Below are 21287 nucleotides of genomic sequence, written 5' to 3'. Positions count from 1 at the left end.
TGTCTTATGTAATTAGGAATCAACTTATGCTCCTTATATATAAGGAGGCCTTAGAGAGCCCTATAGATTATTAAATAATGAATTGAAATTTTCTTTAAGGCCTAGCCACCCCATCTTTCTCTCTCATTTTCCTTGGAGGACCCTTCCTCCTCTAACGTCTTCTCTTATTTTTCACTAATCTTATCTAGCATAACGTGTGTGGTAGTTGATCCAACTTGAGCAAAAGGGTTTAATCCCCTCACGTATTCCTTTAAGATATTCCAGAAAGCTACACTACTCAGGAAAGTCATTCTGAAGCTTCTACAATCGTGGCTTTGCTGTTTTGTCATCTCTAAACCCTAACTCCCGTAATTAGCCCTTTAAATCTATGATATTAATATCCTAGACTTTAGGTTGCATTATCTTACTTTTCGTAACTATAAAACCAAATTTGTATCTATGTGTTTTAGCCTAAAAACTTTGTTTCCCCTATTTGAATATCTTAGCTATCCAATGACCCATTTTACTGTTTTTAGACCTCCAACAACCTATTCTAACTCTGACACATGTCTCTAGTTGTCTAGCAAGACTTTCTTCTTATCTACTGAGATGGTTAATGTTTCTACGTATCATAGAAAGTTGGGTTTCATTTGTTTGTACGTGTCTTAATATTCTTTTACATTTTCTTGTCCTCTTTTATTTTTAAAAATATATTATTTTAATTTTTAATGATTTTTTTGAAATATATAAAAAATATGAGTCATCCCAGTTTTGTCGCGTCACAATGAATAGCGAGTTAAACCCCAAATGTTTTTTTCTCGAGGCACCAGGCAAGCCAACAATGCTCTCCCCCTCCATCAAATGTCTCATGTTTGGTAAACAATGAGGTTTTTTACCAAATCTGTTCCATCTGTTCGATTCATCTCTCATGTCATCCCTATTTTCATACACTCTGATCTACATCATTCTTTGAGTGAAGATTGGCATTTAAATCACTGAAATCCTACTTGTGTGAAGGATATTTTGGCTATTGAAAAATTAACGGTTGAAAAATCAATGGTTGACAAACCACACAAGTGTATTATTTAAAAAATTATATTTTTCATTGGAAAATACGGTTCAAGTGTCCATTGTTTTTTTATCGATCACGCAGAATCCGTCTATAAGGTCAAATTTGATCAAAACTATACGAAAACGGGAAGATGAGCCAAACCCAACTCGTTCTTTTCTGGAAATGGATAGCATGGTTTGCAGTTAAAAAGATGACACACCGAGTCGCTGAAATGGGAATAGAGAATAGCGTCCCCCGGTGAAGAGGGAGAACTCATCTATGATTTGTCACTATACATCCGTCCTGTCCCGCGGGCGCTCAGCCTTTTCCAAGTTGCAGATATACCTTTAAGCAGGTCCCAATATTTTATTTCTAACTCGGAAATATTTTTTCATGACAAAAGTAGCTTCTCTCTCTCTCTCTCTATATATATATATATTTGTGCGGATGTTTCTGGTCAGCTAACAATTATTTAAATATAAGTAATTTATTAATAACACATTATTCAGTATTTTAAGAGATGAAAAGAATGAGGCAGAAGAGTAGCGTTTGGTCATTATCCGCGGCAGCCTGTGAGAGCGACAGAGAGAGAGAGTGAAGCGCGGAGACGAAACAATCAAATCGGCGGAGAAAGTTGTGGGCCCTACCTTTACAGTGGAATGATTTAACACCCATCACCTTCGCCCCTCTCTCTATAGAGAGAGAGAGAGAACGTCCTCTTGGCGGGAGTTTGGTACAGGTGATGTGCGGGAAAAAAGAGGCTATATCCTGTGGCTCACTACTACAGTTTCCTGCAGACAATGGCTTTACGGACACGGAATCCCCAACCGCACTACTACTGGCAGTCTCTCTCTCTCTTGCAAACAAACTTTGCCAAAGATGGCAGACTGTCATCCAAAGATGGAGGGCACACTGAAAGTGTGCCATGTGATGAACCCTGATCCTGGCTCCCCCATACAAGGGTTTCAATTATACGCATAAAATAAAAGAAAATTTACATAAACACGTTCAAGGTGGCAAAACGAACGCTCGACGTTTGAGCGTGTTTAGGCACATTTTTCTAAAATGAAATCTAGCAAAAATAATCCATGAAACTGGCTGGCATGGGGTTTGCCTTGCCCTTGCTTGCCATTCTGAAAAAAAAAAGATATGGCTAAATTATAAGCGTTCATCGTAACCCAGTCTACTGTATAAATCCTTGTGGAAGTTCCTGTCTCTTCGAAGTTCCTGTCACCATCTAGTTAGGCTCACATAGAAGTGGTAACCCTTTTGGCTTTGATTTATGGAAACCGTAGTCTTGATTGATGGATCTGATATATTTCAGATTGATTACAGTACGTTTTTCACTCTTGCAAATATTGCAAATTGACCGTGTTATTGGTGGATTCAAACGGCTTATTTGTCTTGCTTATTTGTCCTGCATTGTTCGACCACTCCCCCCACTCCACGAAACAAAGTCTTACGCAATTGAGAGAGCGAATCTCATTTGCACAGCTAACCAAGAATTCAGAAAATGAGCTATAAGAAACGGACTCCCATTTGTGTTTGTAAACAAGAGTTGTTTTCTCATCTACAGGAGAACCAGAATCACAAGGAACCTTTTGTGATTATGATTCATACGACTCCAAATCATATCTAAGCTGGAATCACACGTGAACCCAGCAAACAAGTCATAAGAGTAAGGGTTTGATTGAATACAGTATATAGTCAAATATGTCAACTAAAAACTCAGACACCATGTCAAAGGCCAGGCCTCTGTGGTCGAACGATTGGAGGCTCAGTCTTGATGAGGGCAATTCCAATAAAAGAAAACAAAATTGCTACGTTTGGATTCTTCAAATCTGATAACCGAGGTTCTCAATATCAGAACCGAATCACTCATGTCAGTTCTTAGATCCCGCTTCTTTCCCTTTGTGCACTTAGTAGTAGGGATATCAAATCCTCAAAAACGGCGATTGGAGATCCAGCATAGGGCTGGTAAACGATCTGAGTAGCTCGTAACCCAGCTTAGTTCGGTTCATCACGAACTCATTCGCGATAGGTTCACATAACTTATTCAGCTTAAACGGGTTGAGCCTGAACACTGTGTGTTCTGCTCAGCTCGAGGTGAGTTCGTATTGATAAAATATGTATACATTTTATGTATAATATATAAAAAGAAAAACGCATAGGATATAAATCTAAAGCGAAAGATGTATGAGAAATATATATATATGGCTAAACACGAGCTCGGTCAACTGGTAAATGAGTCAAGCTCGAATATGCCCTGTTCCGTTAGTGCAACTTGTTTACCAGCCCTACTGCCACACCACCTCAAATCCTCTTTGGATTGTTCAATATGAGATCCAATCTCTCAAACACCCTCCACGCTCATCTTCCAGTCTCCACCAATTGATATTTAGACTCGGGATAGAGCAAGTACAAGTCGGACTCAGAATTCCTATGTTGTTGACCTCCATTACAGTCGTAGAGGGGGTAAAGTAGGCCAGGTTAGGGAGCTAGAGTGCCTTGGTGCCAAATGATCTTTAATTTAAGGAGGTCAGGCCAGAAAAGCTGGTTACAATGAGGGGCAGCACTGAAACTCCCGTTTATTATTCCTAGTGATCTTGTTCACACTAGGGACACGAACAAGAGCATGGCTTATGACAACACACAACCCCCTCTCATTTATTTTGTAGTTATAAGTACGTTGGGAAGGTAAGAAACAGACAGAGAGGGAGAGAGGGATTTGATTTTTTTTCGGAATTTTTTAGTCAGGCGTTATAACATGCATTCTGCAGTACGGAATGGCCTGAGTATATTAATTTTTTTTGGCCGGTTCTTTTGAAAATTTCTTCCATCAAAAGACGTTTTATAAAGAAGAGGTTGAGAGAGAGAGAGAGATGCACTTTTGCTTGTAAATCGAGTGATTTCGTTGGAAAGACCTTCACTTGGGGCATTAGAAAAGCATTCAGAAACCTAAGATTTACTCACGCCGTACTGTTTTTCATGGATAAAGAAGTAAGCATGTCTGTGAGCGTGGATTATCTGGCAACGCCAAGCTGCTGAAAGGGATTGATGGTGGTGTTTTGTAATAAACAGAAGCAAAAGGTCTTGTTCGTGTCTGCGTCCCTGCCGTAGCCGGCAAGCTTAAAGGAATAATTTGTTTTAGAATAACAAGAGAGCGAGGAGGTAGTGGCTAAAAGGAAATGGAGGTACCTAGTAATTCCTGCATGTATGGGGGAAGCAGCGGCCTGCTGGGATTTTCCGAAGGTGGTAGTGCCAAAACCAGTACCATCCCAGCGATAATGATGCCTTTGATGACCAAGCGTGGTGGAAGTGACCGCCTTGATGACACCCCACAGCCTAACAGCAGCTGCAACAACTCTATTAGTGTAATGGGTGGAGGGCATACACCGTTGCTTTCTCCAAACAACAGTCTTCTTCTTCTCCCTTCTTCTTCCTCCTCTTCTTCTCCCCACTTTCTTCTTCTTCCTCCTCCGCCATCACATGATGACCAGAACTGCTACTCCGTGGATGACAGTAACAGCTCTTTGAAGGCCAAAATAATGGCACATCCTCACTACCCACGTCTGTTGACAGCATATGCCAATTGCCATAAGGCACATCTTAACTTTTCTTTCCTTTTTGCATCTCTTTGTGTGTGTGTGAGAGAGAGAGACATTAATTGTCTATCTTCTATCTTGCGTGGATATTAATTTGAGACTTATTGTTGATGTGGAAGGTGGGTGCTCCCTCAGAAGTGATTGCTCAACTGGAAGAGGTGTGCGCATCAGAACAGGCTGCCACCAGAGTCGGCATGAGCTGCGTAGGTGAAGATCCAGCACTCGACCAGTTCATGGAGGCCTACTGCGAGATGCTGACCAAATATGAGCAAGAACTGACCAAGCCTTTCAAAGAAGCCATGCTCTTCATCAACAAGATTGAGTCTCAGTTCAAGGCCCTCACAGTGACATCGTCTCAGTCAGGTAAATCCTCCCATCATTCCCTGTCATCCTTTTCAAACCACTCAATGGGCACCAGCAGGTAAGCACGCTGAAGCCCAGAAGGAGAGAGAGAGAGAGAGAGAGAGAGAGAGAGAGAGAGAGAGAGAGAGAGAGAGAGAGAGAGAGAGAGAGAGAGAGAGAGAGGACAAAATGTTCATCTTACATGTTAACCATCCTCTGTTCTCTGTTTGTGAATTATTTAGTGGCAACATGTGACTAATTGATCTTCCTTCGACAGAACTGCATTTTTAAGACGATAGCAAATATGTTCATCAAAGAAAATATTGAAGAACAATAAATATGGTAGTTGTCTGGAATGGGGCCGAGAACATCGTGAATAGTATTATCAACTCTTAGTTATATTAATTGAAGACGAAAAAGACGATCAATATCCCAAGAAAAACAATAAAAACGGGTGTTCTTTTCCGATATCAGATACGCTGCTTAGTTTATTTTATTTTGTTTATCATTATTATCTACGTGTTGGCAGAGTGGCGTGTGGGTACATATAAATTGGCATGCAAAACCTTGCCTAGAAAACGTTCATCCGTTCGTTCTTCGAAGGTGGAAGAAACTCTCTCTCTCTCTCTCTCTCCCCGGAAAGAACATGAAACGCTTTTCAAGGCAGACGAAAATCTTTCAGCTAGACGCATATGCTGTTCATATTGATACCCCGTTTTTCAGCCTTCTAATGAGGAAAGCATGAATATCCTTTGGTTGATGTTTGTTGTATTTCTAGGAGATCACCTGCATTTGATTTTGGACTTTGGAAAATGTTGCCAACCTTGTTCTGGGTGCCAACTTTTCATATTACCAGTTAAACCTCATTCAAGCATGTTATAAAGTGATACACGACACTCAGTATATCAACTTAGCATTAGTTGGTTCTGCACTTTGTTATCAGTTGTGCAATCACCAATGTTAGAACATATGTGCTGATGTAAATGCGTTATGGATTGAAGAATGAACGAGGTTCCACTAAATCATGCCTAGTTTTTGCATCAATTGTGGCAAAGTAGTTATCACCTTGTATGTTTTTTGTTATTTGATAGCAAATCAAGAACTCCCTATAAATTGACGCATTCCTTGGTCAGATCCTTATTATTAAGAAGGTTATACTGGTATGAATGTGCCACGTTATCATGTGGATTAAGGGGCCTAGTCATTGGTAAGTGCTATCAATGCCTGAGGCAAACTGCTATAGCTGGATAAGTGGCAGGCAAGAGATCTTAGTTGACTGTATTGTTTTTTTGTTCCATCACAAACAAGCAGCGTTTGGGTAGCATTGTTTTATTGTTCAATCACGAACAAGTAGTGTTTGGGTGTTTTATTGTTCCATCACAAACAAGAAGTGTTTGGGTATAAATATTAACTGTAATGTCTGAATATTTGTTCCCATTCTGTTGTAGTAGAAAGATGCTTCCCCATTTTGAATGTCAGATTTCTTAAGTTCATTAAGTATTTTTTTTAATATTGTTTCTTTTCTTTCTGCATTATCTTTTGGCTATGAAGAAGGCTAACTATATTTGTTAGTTATAGAATGTTCAAACTTACTGACACATTTTGAGATTTACATGTGCATAGAGACAGATTTTGCATCTAAATATTATTATCTATTTCGCTTCATGGTTATTGAGCATGGCAGGCATGACCACAACAGATAACCTTTTTTCAATATGTTTAAGGTTTCTTACCACAATTGTGGTAGCATTCTCCAATCACGATGCTTGGGATTTAATAGTCATTAGTCCAATTCATTGGCCTTGTATTGTTATCTTTTAGCATCCTTCCGAGAACATTTGTCCTAAACTCTTATTATCTGATTTTTGAAGGACAATATTTACCATATGAAATATGTGAGGCGGCATTAATGACCAATGAGTTACCATTAGCAGATAGTTTTACTCACAATTCCATTTTTTTTAGAGGAACACAATTCCATTGTTGTTGGTCTAGTTAATGATTTTATTTCAGACCTTAAAAGATTAGATGGAAAAACTTAACTGATACATAATCGTTAAAAATGAAAGCAGTGCCAGAACTTACAATAATGTTAGGGTTCTTTGTTGTTTTTGCTAAATACATTTTTAACAGCAATAGTTTATTATGTTTTAGAGTGAACCTTTTTATCTAATTGGGCATTTGAATAAGAAGAATCCATTGACACTCATACAGTTGAAGCATTAGTTTCATTCTGCATGTAAAAATTTCATAGAGGAGTTTATCATTAGTAGGCGTGCCTTATAAGAGATTTCAAAAAATGTTTTCTTATGAGATGGCCTAGCATTTATGTATTCAAAAGCATGGTGGTTAACTTGTTAGGCATTTGTGAATTCTACTACTTATTATGTCAGAACTTATTGATAATTCATTAGGGTGTGTGCTTGGGCCGACGGGATAAGTCTAAAATGGGTCAAATCAGGTAGACAGGGTGGCTGGGTTCGGACAGGGTCTGGGAGAAAAATTGGTTTTCCCAATTGGTGTAGCAGAAAAATCTCAAATTTGGTGGGATGGTTCCAAACACCTTAAGGTAGGTCTGGTTCAAATTTCAAAGTACGAGGAGTTACGAATTTTAAAGTTAGAAAATTCAAGATTGGAAAGGGAAAAAGCAGCTTAAGGTTCAAACAATTCAGTTTGTAAAATTTGGTTCTAGACCCTGCCACAGGAACTCTTCAACTAGGTGTCGCACCCGCGTCGCACCTGCACTCGCACCCGATGCAGTCAACCTGTAGTCAATGCACCCAGGGTCATTTATCTCCAACTTTTGGACTATATATATATATATATATATATATATATATATATATATATATATATATAATTTTTTATATTTTTGCCGCACCCCCGCACCCGCACCCATGTGACATAGATTCTAGGCATTGGAGACTCAATAAATCCTGAAAATTTGGGGGTTGACTAAGGACACACTAAGGCACCTTAGGTTCGAAAATCAGAACCAGACTTCTTATGGTTTGGTTTAGGAGATTTTTCAAAGTTTGATAGGGTTAAAGGGGTGCAGGGTTTAGGTAGGTTGAGTTAGGCTACCATAGGTTCAACTAAGTTTGGGTGATTAGGGGAAGGGACTCAGACCTATACAGACCTCAAGGACCATGTGAAGGGCTTTCCCACATGGTTGAACTTGTTGAATAGGTTTGTTACGCTAAGAAAGGCTTGGGGTGGTTTGATCACAGCTGTTCCACAAACTTAGCAACGTAGAGGCTAGGCTGGACCTTGGGGAACACTCAAGGATCCAATCTAGGCTTCACATGATCTATTGGAGATCAATTAACCAGAGATAAAAGAAGAGAGATGAAGCCTTAGTGAGAGAGAGACATGAGGTAGGGAAGAGAAGAGAAAGAGAGAGATTGAGAGAGGCAAAAATTAGAGAGATAGAGAGAGAGGAAGACATGAGAATTTGCAGAGAAATTCTGATTTTCATTCATGCCTACAAGGAAAAATACAAGGCCTTTTTATAGGCACATGAGGTCCACATTAAACCCATACACAAGTTTTATAAAATATTAAAAATCTCCTAATTTTGGTTAAGTATCCTTAGACTCCAAATTGACTAGGCTATTTTTGGAATCCTAACATACAAAAATAATCCAGACTCATATCCTCTTATTCACATTCTTAGCACCTTCTTAACCACATCTTTAAGAGGGATTTACGCCCCCTCAATCAAGGCCAAAAACAGGGGAAGACACCCCCTGGGTGTGCCCTACCAACCCCAACTTTCCAACTTTGATATGCCTCTTGATACATATAACATGAGATGAATCCATACTGATGGTGGTAATTTGATTTTGTATGTAGTTGGTCAAATCCTCTTTAAGATCTGGTACAAACCATAGTATCGGGGTGTAAGCTTCTGAACTATCCATTCTTGCTCTTGTACTTGCCTTCAAGTTCTTTTTAACCAAACCCCATTCTTGACTTGTAATTCCCTATCCTTCTGATTTTTTCCATGGATTTGTCGCATCCAATTTTGTGCCCTTGCCAAGTTATCCTTGAGATCACGCAAAAGTTCATCTCTTGTCCTCAATTGCCGGTCCATTTCAAGGGATTTGATACTTTCCTCCTCATAGGTCAAGGTTTTAGTTGAAAGGCTTTATAAGGGGGAATTTAGGTAGAGGAATGGAAGGAGTTGTTGTAGGACTATTCAGACCAAGGTAGGTAGTCGTTCAAGACTTAGGTTTTTCACTGGCACAACAACGTGGTAGGTTTCTATTGTTCAGTTGACAACTTTAATTTAGCCATCGGTTTGGAGATGGTATATTGCACTATACTTCATCTTGATTCCTAAAAGATTGAAGTATTCTTTTAAAAATCGGCTAGTGAAAAGGGAATCTCGGTCACACACTATGGATTTGAGAATTCCATAGAGTTTTTCTACGTTTTGGTGAAAAGCTTTAACTACAGTCTAGGTTGAGTATTTTTGGGGCAACGCCATGAAGCGGAAAATTTTGGTGAGTCTATTAACTATGACTTATATGACTTCTTTTCTGTTGGAGGTAGGTAGGCTTTCAATCAAATCCATGAAAATATCATACCACTCTTGGTCTGGTATGGGCAAAGGGTAGAGGTAGCTGGCACACTTGATGGCCTCATATTTGTTAGCCTTGGCAAGCAAGGCACTCTTTAATGAACTTCATGTATTCTTTCATTTTGGGTCAGTATAATTCACCCTTGATCTTTTGTTGGGTCTTAAAGACTCCTTCGTGACCACCCAAAGGAGACAAGTGGTAATGGTGGATGAGATCAATGCATCGTTGGTAAGTAAGAATCATCCCTTATAGAAGACCGCTTCACCCTTCACTTGGTAGTGGGGGTGGCTACTTGGATCTTCTTCGATGGTCCTCTTCAACTTCTATGTTTTTTTACTGTCTTTTTGTATCTTACATGCCTTGCCCCATATATTGCAAGTTACAATTGATAAAATATTTAATTTTGCTTCCTCCATTCATTGAGATAAGACATCGTGACCCTTATGTATTGGAGTTTTTAATCGTATCCTATCTGACTCTTCACATTAATCATGCAAAGGAAGGCCTCTTGAGTAGCTCTATAACTTTTGAGAGTTTTATCTAAGCCTTCTTCATCTCCTTCCCTAGGTCTATGACCTTTAGACATTGTTTTCTAGGCCTTGTCAAAACACTTCTCTATTTTGCAAAAAATCGATTTAACCTTTTAAAGGTTACTTGCCACATCGGCGCCTTTCATAGGCAATACGTAAAGATCCAATTTGAATTTGGATCCTTAGAGATCCAACTCAACACCTGGGCACAAGCTATTTCATTTGAAATGGTTGTAAGTGCACGAAATCTTCTCACACAAAGTTGTGTGTCGACCTGGTGTCTATGAATGCTTCTACTTACTACTTATGCAAGCACCCTTTCACCCTCATGGAGTTTGGGATGGATACACCAATAAGGGCATGATAAGAGATTTCAGGTCCTTGTTCGTCTTTCTCATCTGTTTCACCATTATCACACACTTGTTCTTTACGCAATACGTAAAGATCCAATTTGAATTTGGATCCTTAGTGATCCAACTCAACACCTGGGCACAAGCTATTTCATTTGAAATGGTTGTAAGTGCACAAGATCTTCTCACACAAAGTTGTGTGTCGACCTGGTGTCTATGAACGCTTCTACTTACTGTTTATGCAAGCACCCTTTCACCCTCATGGAGTTTGGGATGGATACACCAATAAGGGCATGATAAGAGATTTCATGTCCTTGTTCGTCTTTCTCATCTGTTTCACCATTATCACACACTTGTTCTTCTTCACTTTCATCCATGCTTTCACACACGTACATTCATAATGATTTATATTTGTGTTCGAGAGCCCATTTTTCATCACAATGATAGCTTAGACCCTTGTTTCACCTATCCGCCATTAATTTGGGTCTTGCTAATGAATTTGGTCTTCACCTTGTAACCGAATTTTGCTTTGGCTCCCTCCTTTTTTGGCTTGCGGTTTTCCACCCCGTCAGGGGCTCGACTAGGTATTTTTATTAAGGATGACTTCTTAGAGCCATGAACTACCCTGTATGTCATCCCTAATTCCTCCCACGAATGTGCCTATCAAGGCGGTTTCAGACTAATTCCCGCACATGGTACATAGGCTCTCAAATTCCGCTGGATATTCTTGGACGAACCCTTGTACGTAATGTTTTTCATTTCTACATCATGGTTCACTTTGGGCGAAGGTCCAAACCTCTTTAGGAGTTCTCTTTCAAACTCAAACTGGGTAGGTGTCCCATGGCGTTGCTCATGCCATCAAAACCACCTTAAAGCTTCACCATCGAGGTGAGCTATGACTATGATTGCCAGTTGCGGGAGCGGGAAGCAAGCTACTTTCAAAATTTTAGGAAGCGGGAAGCGTGGGACCACTTAGGAGCGATTCAGAAATCGTCTCGGAAGCGACCTAGGAAGCGAACCGGAAGTGACCTAGGAAGCGAAAAAATACGAAATACAAAAAAATTGGAAAAAATGGGGGGGAAGCACGGGGAAGCGTGATGGGAGGGAAGTGCGCTTCCCATTAAAGGGAAGTGCACTTTCCATTTAAAAGTGGTGTTTCCCCGCACACTTCGGAAGCGCGAAATCGAAAGCGCAATGTTTCGCGCTTCTAAAGCGCGCTTCTCCTTTTACTTAGGTGATTCCGGTAACTCTGGCTATGACGCATCTTAATTGTTTTTCGATGGGCATGGTTTGACTTAAAAAGTATTGTTTGGCCTTATACATGCAGTCATGTGGGTTCTTTCCATGAAAGTGGAAAACATAATTTTTACCAGCAGTGCAAGGAAATTGCCAAAAAAATTTATTCTAGGGCCTGTTTTCCACTCTCTTGGGTGCGGTCCAAGAATGGATTCGTGCACATCCTTGTCTTCTAAGTCATCATGCTCCTCACAGAAATCTCCTCCAAGGTTAGTGGATAGGAATTGTTGTTGCACGGCTTGAAAGCTCCCTTGGAGTTGCTTCAGCAAGTTCGTGATTTGTTGGAGGTTGACCTCGAGACCGCTCATGCGGTTTTCAACACCACCAACCAAGTTGATCTTTTCGGCAAACTTGATGAAATCGGGATTCATCTATGGTGTTTGGTCCTAGGTTTTCTTAGGTGGCATGGAGGGTTTGCTTTGATACCAGTTGGTGCGCGCTTGGCCCAAGGGGTTCAAAAGGTTTGAACACGGGAATGAGTAAGTTTAAAATAGGTTAAATAAGGTAGGCAAGGTGGTTGTGTTCAGATAGGGTTTGAGAGAAAAATCAATTCTCCCAATTGGTGCGTTAGAAAAATCTCAAATTTGATGGGCGTGGTTCCAGACATCTTAAGGTAGGTTCGGTTCAAATTTCAATGTCAAAGGATACAATAAACAAGGAGTTATGAATTTTAAAGTTGCTGGAAAATTTAGGACTGGACAAGGGCAAACAAGTTAAAGTTCAAGCAATCTGGTTTGTAAAATTTGGTTCTCGGCACTGAGGACCCGACTAGGCACCGACTTGTCCATAGTCAGTGTAGGTAAAATGCCTATGCTTTGCAATTCCTAGGTGGGTACCTTAAAAGGTACCAATTTTGTCAATTAGGCACCAATTAAGGTGCCCTAGTCAGGGCAGTTTAGTCATTTATTATTCTTATATATTTTGTTATTTTTTGTATATATATATGTGTGTGTGTGTGTGATTTGTTCTGTGAAATCATGAAAACGTGTTTAGTTATTATATCTATATATATATATGTGTGTTACTTTGCTTTTGGGATTTTTTCAGTGAAACATTGGAAGCATGCACAATTAATTTTAATTGATTATGTTTTTTATATATGTGCCTGAAAGCATGTTTAGTAGTATGAATTGTGTAAAATGTTATTTATATGTATGTGTTATTATGTAATCAGTCAAATGCTTATGATAATAGATTATGAAGTGTCCTATGAACAGTGAAATCACTTTCTCTGCAGGATGCCAAGACCATAATAATCATTTTAAAGGATGTATGACTTGTGGTTCTTTCCTATTTATGCATCATACATCAGCTTGCGGTGGTGCATTAATTGTACTCTATGAAGCATTTTATCTATTTATGTAGGCTTTGTGGCATCTCCTATGGGCTGTTCCAATAAGGAATCCTACAGGACAGAAATTTACTCTGAGTCTTTCTAGTCACATGCAGTTTGATTTAATTTATTCACCAAAAGCTAGTGCTGTGACATGTGAGCTTTTGGTATAGTTATGATTATATCTAGTTCCTTTGAACAAAATTTAAACATCTTGTTCTAAAGGATTTTCTTCTATTTAGTATGTCATCCGTAATTTTATTTTCCACACAATCCGGCAAGAGGATGATTTTCTATTTTATATTTGAATATGTCATCCTTTGGAAGCATTCTGGACAATGTCTAGTACTTTTTTTGACTTGTTTTATTTTCTTGACATGGACCTGCCCAACAGTGGCTGCTAATCAATGTTGACATACAAGCTAGTTTGGTGATTTTGGTTGACCCATGCTTTAATTTGTATAGTGAAGGTTGTTTCTTTCCTGTATTGGGCTGACCTGATTATTAAGTTCAAAGCTGAGCATGCTATTGGCTTCAGAGTTGTCATTGTCAGTGAGTTGTATCTAAACCAAGCTAGCCATGTTGTTGACTAACACTCAATGGCTTGGTTCGACTACACTTTTGATCAGTCAAGTCTGTTATATATGAAGCAGATAACCAGACCAAAATCCATCTTGCACCCTCTATAGGTTCATGCTTTAGCACTAAGATCACCAAAAACAATTTAGGTGATATGGATTTTATTAAGGTGGTTCAAGTAGGGATAACAGAGAGAACTACTATTTAAAGGTAAATAAGTCTACAGGATTTAGACTAAATGATCACATGTAACTTGAGACATCAATTAAAAAAAAAATCAGATAAAAGTAGACAAGCAAGGTGTCTGGGAAAAAATAAAGTTCTATGGAATTACTGGTTGTTGCCTTATACATGTGCTGAACACAATTTGGATTGCTTGTTTCCTGCTTTTCAAAGGTAGAATTTACGTATAATCGGCCTGGTCAAGACCAAGAAATAGTAAAAAACAGGGAATTTACAATATTATGTCATTATATAGATTCAATGGAATATATATAGGGTTTATGTTTGCTACAGTTTGTATGTGCAAACGACCTAGCAAATGGGGTGGACCCCCTTGTTTTGGTTTTTTCCTCACATTTAATGCGATAGATGTGATCTGCAGGTTTCTTTAGTGGGAACCGGCTTTTGGATTGCCGGAATCCGAATCCGACCTGTATACAGGTTTTTCCAGTGATCCAAAAATCAACAGCTATGAAGACATCAATTTTTCCAGATTCATAAAAACATATTTTTCAATGAAAAACATAATCCAACAGTTGTTTCCTACTAAATCTAGCATGTTGAACACATCTATGATGCTAGATTATGTAAAAACAACTCCCATTGTAAGATTCAAACTAGATTGTAGGTACGATTGTTTGTACCAAACTTAAACCCCATTATATATATATATATATATATATATATATATATATATATATATATATATATAATGGGGTTTAAGTTTGGTACAAACAATCGTACCGGTCCCAAGCCCGGATAAAGGAGGAGGGTTGCGGTAGGCCTGTGACAGCCAGCATAAAAACTGTCATATCCTATGAAAATGAACCAATATGAGAATTTCGTTGGGGCGTTCCCTACTGAGCGACGCGCTGTACTCTCTAGGCTCGGAGGCAGTGATAAATGTGCAAGGGTTGCTAGGTCGTCGCCCAGAAGCGACGCGTCACACCGGCGCCCGGGTGTGGTGTCAAATAGGCAAGGGTTCCCTCACTTTGTTGGACGGGTGGGGGTAAAGAAGTTAGTCCAAGACCATAAAATTAGGTTAGCCACTTGGAACATAGGGTCTTTAACTGGTAAGTTGGTAGAGTTAGTAGATGTTATGTGTAGGAGAAAGATTGATATTTTATGTCTTCAAGAGACCAAATGGGTAGGTGAGAAAGCTAAAGTGATAGAACCTTGGGGATATAGGATTTGGTATACAGGAATAAATAGGAATAGGAATGGAGTAGGGATTGTTATGAGTCGTCAGTTTATAGATAATGTAGTTGAGGTCCGTAGGAAGGGTGATAGAATTTTACTTATTAAATTAGTATTAGGTACGGATATTATTAATATTATTAGTGTTTATGCACCTCAAGTAGGTTTAGATGATTCCATTAAGCATCAATTTTGGGAAGATTTAGATGGAGTAGTACAAGAGACATCTTATGGAGAAAAGCTTTTCATCGGCGGTGACCTTAATGGACATGTAGGCATTAGTAGGGATGGATTTGAGAATATCCATGGAGGCTATGGTATAGGAGAAAGAAATGAAAGTGGAGAAAGGATTTTAGATTTTTGTTTGTCCTATGATATGATCTTAGCAAACACTTGGTTTAGGAAGAGGGAGTCTCACCTAGTAACATTTAAAAGTGGGGTTAATACGAGTCAGATAGATTTTTTCCTACTTAGAAAGAGAGATAGGGGTTGTTGCATCGATTGTAAGGTTATACCAGGAGAAAGTGTAGCTACACAACATAGAGTCTTAATTTTAGATCTTAGAATTAGACAATGCCGCAAAAGGGATAGACATAGGATAGATCCTAGAATTAAGTGGTGGGCACTGAAAGGAGCTAAACAAGGAATGTTTGTAGAGCAGGTAGTTAAGGAAGTTGATTGGTGTCTCGAGGAGGATTCAGAATCAATGTGGAATAAGATAGCAGGTGGTATGAGAAAAGTAGCTAAGGAGGTATTGGGTGAGTCTAAAGGCGGTGCACCACTAGGTAAGGATACATCATGGTGGAACGAGGATGTCAAATTAGCTATTAAGGTTAAAAGAGAGTGTTATAGAAATCTAAGTAAGAGTCGTGATAATGAGAATTTGGAGAAGTATATGATAGCAAAGAAGGAAGCTAAAAAAAGTTGTTCGAAACGCGAGGGCTAAGGTATATAAGGAGGTTTATGACAAGTTGGATACCAAAGAAGGCGAGAAGGATATTTATAGGCTTGCAAAGATGAGAGATAGGAAATCGAAGGATTTGGGTATGGTTAGATGTATCAAAGATGAAACGCAAAGGGTTTTAGTCAAAGATGAGGAGATTAAGGAGAGATGGAAAGATTATTTTGATAAGCTATTTAATGATAGTCATGCTCAAGATCTTGGAGACTTCTCCATTCCTTTTCATGAGATAAATCGTGACTTCATGCGCAAGATTCAAAAGAAAGAAATTGCAGAGGCTTTGAAGAAAATGAAATCAAGAAGGGCAGTTGGCCCAGATGGTATACCTATCGAGGCTTGGAAATGCTTGGGAGAGAAAGGTTTAGAATGGTTGACAAATCTTTTTAACTTGATTTGGCGTACAAATAAGATGCCTAATGAGTGGAGGAAGAGTACTTTGGTGCCTTTATATAAGAATAAGGGTGATATACAAGATTGCACAAACTATCGTGGTATAAAACTCATGAGTCATACTATGAAACTTTGGGAGAGGGTGATTGAGTCTAGGTTGAGGAAGGTTGTCATGATATCGGAGAATCAATTTGGTTTTATGCCTGGAAGATCAACTATGGAAGCTATACATCTTCTTAGACAACTTATTGAAAGATATAGAGAGAGGAACAAAGATTTGCATATGGTTTTTATTGATTTAGAGAAGGCATACGATAGAGTACCTAGGGACGTTCTCTGGTGGACAATGATGAAGAAAGGTGTTTCTCTCAAGTACATTAGTATAATTAAAGATATGTATGAAGGAGTAGTAACCAATGTCCGCACTTGTGGAGGGGTGACAACCAATTTTCCGATAACGGTTGGGTTACATCAAGGATCTGCTTTAAGCCCTTTCCTATTTGCGATAGTGATGGATGAGCTTACGAGATCAATTCAAGAAAATGTACCGTGGTGTATGTTGTTTGCTGATGATATTGTTTTGATTGATGAGTCTAGAGCTGGGGTTAATGCTAAGTTAGAATTATGGAGACAGACATTGGAAGCTAGAGGTTTTAAGTTGAGTAAGAGTAAGACTGAATATATGGAATGTCGGTTTAGTAAGCAATGAAGTAGTGATGGGAGTGTAGTGAAGCTTGGTGAGCAAGATATACCGGTGAATGATTATTTCAAATATTTGGGATCCATCATTCAAAAGTATGGAGAAATTGATGGAGATGTAAATCATAGGATAAAGGTTGGGTGGATGAAATGGAAAAGTGCTACTGGAGTGTTGTGCGATCGTAGAATGCCATTGCGGTTGAAGGGAAAGTTTTATAGGACGACTATTAGACCCGCTTTACTATATGGTACGGAATGTTGGGCTGCCAAGAGACATCATATTCAAAAAATGAGTGTAGCTGAGATGCGGATGCTTAGATGGATGTGTGGAAATACAATAAAAGATAAGATTCGGAACGAAGAGATACGTAAGAAGGTAGGTGTTGCACCCATTGAAAATAAGATGCGAGAGAATCGTTTACGGTGGTTTGGACATATTCGGCGAAGGCCTAATGATGCTCCAGTTAGAAGGTTGGAGGGAAAATATATTAGTTAAAAGAGGTCGGGGTAGGCCTAGGAAGACTTGGATGGAGATGATAGGAAAGGATATGAATGCTTTGAACTTCACCGAGGACATGGCGTTGGATAGAAATGATTGGAGGAAAAGGATTCATGTGGAAGACCCAAAATGAATTTCTTTTTTGGTTCATATCGCTGACCCCAATTGTTTTGGGATGAAGGCGTAGTTGTTGTTGTTGTTGTTGTATATATATATATATGCTACAGTCAATTGTACCTACATTCTAGTTGGGATCTGGGGATGCAAGTCATTTTGACTCAATCTGGCTTCATATATGTAGTTCAGAATGGTCAATTTAGTGTGAATCAACCCCCTAGATCGTGTTTTTCAATGAAAAAACATGTTTTTTCGCAAGTCAGAAAAAATTGGCATTTTTATGGCTGTTGACCTTTGTGTTGCTGGAAAAATGTGGATTCTAGCAATCTAAACTGATTCCTACTAAAGGGAGCTTGTTAATCACAGCTGAGGTTAGATGTACCAAACAAACAAGAAAAACTAAAAAATGGGTTTTTCTATGTAAATTGTATGTACAATTGATTGGACAATGGTAATGTTTGGGGGCCCTAAACCGCTAAAACCTTGTGGCGATCGAGTCTATTGCATGTACTGTTTCCTTATGTGGATGTTATGCAATGATTACTTTAATGCCCATTCTTCTTTCTTAATAATTGTCTTCCCTCCATTCTTCAGGCAAGGTTAAGTTTTTTTCAGTTGATAGTGTGGCTTCCATAATGATATGATCGCAACTATGTCATATAAACAGATAAGAAATTTGCACAATTAGCAAGACTAGTGATATCATGATCCAGGTGAATCCTAAACATCATGTCTCCATCAATTCATACCACCTGCTATTACAAACTTTTTCTACTTTTTGGAATTGTCAGAAAATTATGAGGCAAAATTTCACTACAAACTATTTACAAGAGCTATCTGGACTTTGTTTTCTGGATCGTGATACCATTATTCTTATTAGTAGACACAATTTGATTTTTGAGCTATATTCCAGTCAAAAGTGACTATTTTTTGGTTCCTCATACAATGCTGCGAGTACTACCTTTTCAAGATCACTCAGTAAACCGTGAACCTGCATTTGCTTGTTCATCTTTGAACCTTCATGATTTTCCTCAAGTAGTCAGACTTGACCTAACTGGAATCCAGAATATCAGATTCCCTCATGTAATGTTGCCATCTCTACCTAAATAGCTGATTGTAAGAATTCCCTCGTGTAGTGTTGCCATCTCTAACTAAATAGCTGATTTTGTGAGGAAAACTTCTATTACATTTTTTATGGCAGTAAAATAGCTCCCCAGACATACTTTTCAGACTTTCTACTGGTCAAGGCATTATTTTTTATGTTTTTCTCCATCGTTTCTAGTGTTCTTTAGCTGTTTTTCAGTAATTGTCTGCATGATATTGTGATCGACCTCGTTATATGACCATATGATGTTAGAAAAGTGTCCTGCTATCACCTTCATTTTTGTGACATTATTGTTCTAATTAATTGTAATGCTTACTTGATATTGAGATCTCACCTTGTATCCTTCTCTTTCTGTGTTGGAGAAGTATTCCAAAGATATGAACTAGTTTGCATTGGTCAATCTTCTTCACATGTACTTTATTTTTTTTTTGAGTTATTTTAATGATAAGGAGCCTACCAGGATAGTACTATTTTAATGATTTTGTTGATGCAAAATTTAAAGATTATGTTTTTTCTGTTGCTTTTTCTAATTTCATGATTTCCCTCAAACAGTAACAGTGAACATGGTTGTCTGCTGTTGATCTATTTACTTGGTGAAACACCAATTGTGATGTGCTTCATATGAATAGTCTACCATGACATATTTGTACTGAAATGTTCTTTGGCGTGGTGTTGACACTGAAGCAGCACCCATTTCTCTCTATGACAAATTGCTGATTATCAAATATCTTGGCAACTCGTGATCATCGTTCATAGCTTCATTGATCTCTCATATGAGGTTAATGTCAATACAGTCGTTACTTCCATTCAATCTCCCCTCGTCTGGTAGGGGCAGCTTGTGAATGCCACCAAGTTGATAGGACGTCATGAATTCCAAACCTGTGGGTTGTGTCCCTTGCTGTGAGGTCGAAGGTGGGTGTACTCTCTGGTAGAAAGGGGGATGTTATGGGTTTTACAATCCAGAGGCCTGTCGTGTGGTTTTCCTTGGCTTAGCAAAAAAAAGAAATAAAAAAAAAGGCTTTTTACCTCCGTATAGTTGCTAAAGTTGATTAATCTTTTATAGTCAAGTTAGGCAAGGGTTTATGATTGAATGGGTTGCATATCTTTCAATAGATCAAGGAAGACTCTCTCTCTCTCTCTCTCTCTCTCTTCATTTCATCTCACATCTTGAAGTTGTTCACAGGCTGCAAAATGAACCGATTTCTAATAGCGTCCTTGAAAATAAATATAATTCATCTTACTTTTCTAGTAGGCCTTCATCATTTTTGCGGATATGCATTTTGGCATGTTGGCAGGTTTTAATGAAGGTGGTGATCGGAACATATCATCCGAGGATGAGGTTGATGTGAACGAAAATCGTATCGATCCTCAGGCTGAGGAGAGGGAACTCAAGGACCAACTGCTGAAAAGATACAGCGGATACCTTGGCAGTCTAAAGCAGGAATTTCTCAAGAAGAGGAAGAAAGGGAAGCTGCCAAAGGAGGCCAGGCAGCAGCTGCTTGACTGGTGGGGTAGGCATTACAAATGGCCATATCCATCGGTAGGTTTAACACCCCAACCCCACTCATTGTAATTTATATTGGTAGCTAGCTTCATCCTGCTTTATCATGCATGGTTCCACCAACTTTGGCCTTGTGACTGTAGGAATCACAGAAGCTGGCCTTGGCAGAATCTACAGGACTTGATCAGAAGCAAATCAACAACTGGTTTATCAATCAGCGGAAGCGGCATTGGCGGCCATCTGAAGAAATGCAGCTTGTGGTAATGGACGCTTCTCATCCTCATTACTACATTGATGATATGGCTGCTCACCACTTCCCCATGGATTGTAGTCCCATGCTTCTCTGATTCACCACGGCACGGAAGGCACATGGGCTTCCCCTCCTTGGACTGTTTGTTTGTTTAGTTTATGTGCTTTGTATGTGATACCATGCATGCCCCTCTTTTTAAAGTTATAGCATATTTACCTGACTTGATTGGCAGTCTGAGTCGTTCATGACTACTCTCCATGTTTCAGTACATGCCCTTGCGCTCTTTTCTCTGAGTTTGGCATTTGGTGTCCAAATTGCTCTCTTTTGCATGTGCATGTCTTGGTTTGTGCGTGTGAGCCAGATGCAGTTGTCGATACATGAACACTGGAGTCTGATATCATTAGGTGTGTTACTCTTGGTAGGTGTTTGGATGATGCATCCACATGTTCCGATGGCTAGAATAAATCAGTATATTATAGCATCCAGTTCTGTGATGCCATATCCTAAATACCAATTTTCTTGAAAAATGGGTATGCCCATACGCCACCTTAAAAGATGGTAGCCGAACTTGGTGATTCGGGCGATTCATCGGCCAAATCTTCCATAAATCACCAACTCACAAGTGGTCATTTTGGCGAGGAACTGATCTTGATTTTTCATCAAAATTGATGAATAGACAAAGCAGATTCTTCGCC

The 21287-nt window shown here is 39.0% G+C and overlaps 1 protein-coding gene across 1 annotated transcript; it reads left to right on the top strand.

Annotated features, from left to right (window-relative positions):
• Positions 1-4218: 4218 nt before the first annotated feature.
• LOC149818710 (homeobox protein knotted-1-like LET6) lies at positions 4219-20689 on the top strand. The gene is made up of 4 exons (XM_089986279.1): positions 4219-4632; positions 4755-4998; positions 20137-20381; positions 20486-20689. The coding sequence occupies exons 1-4, from the start codon at positions 4219-4221 to the stop codon at positions 20687-20689; spliced, it is 1107 nt and encodes a 368-aa protein (XP_089842405.1).
• The last annotated feature ends 598 nt before the right edge of the window (positions 20690-21287 follow it).

Source organism: Nuphar pumila, chromosome 13 (assembly GCF_984573655.1).
Source record: "Nuphar pumila chromosome 13, dmNupPumi1.hap1.1, whole genome shotgun sequence".
Classification (NCBI taxonomy): domain Eukaryota; kingdom Viridiplantae; phylum Streptophyta; class Magnoliopsida; order Nymphaeales; family Nymphaeaceae; genus Nuphar; species Nuphar pumila.
This window is presented reverse-complemented; position numbering and strand designations above follow the sequence as displayed.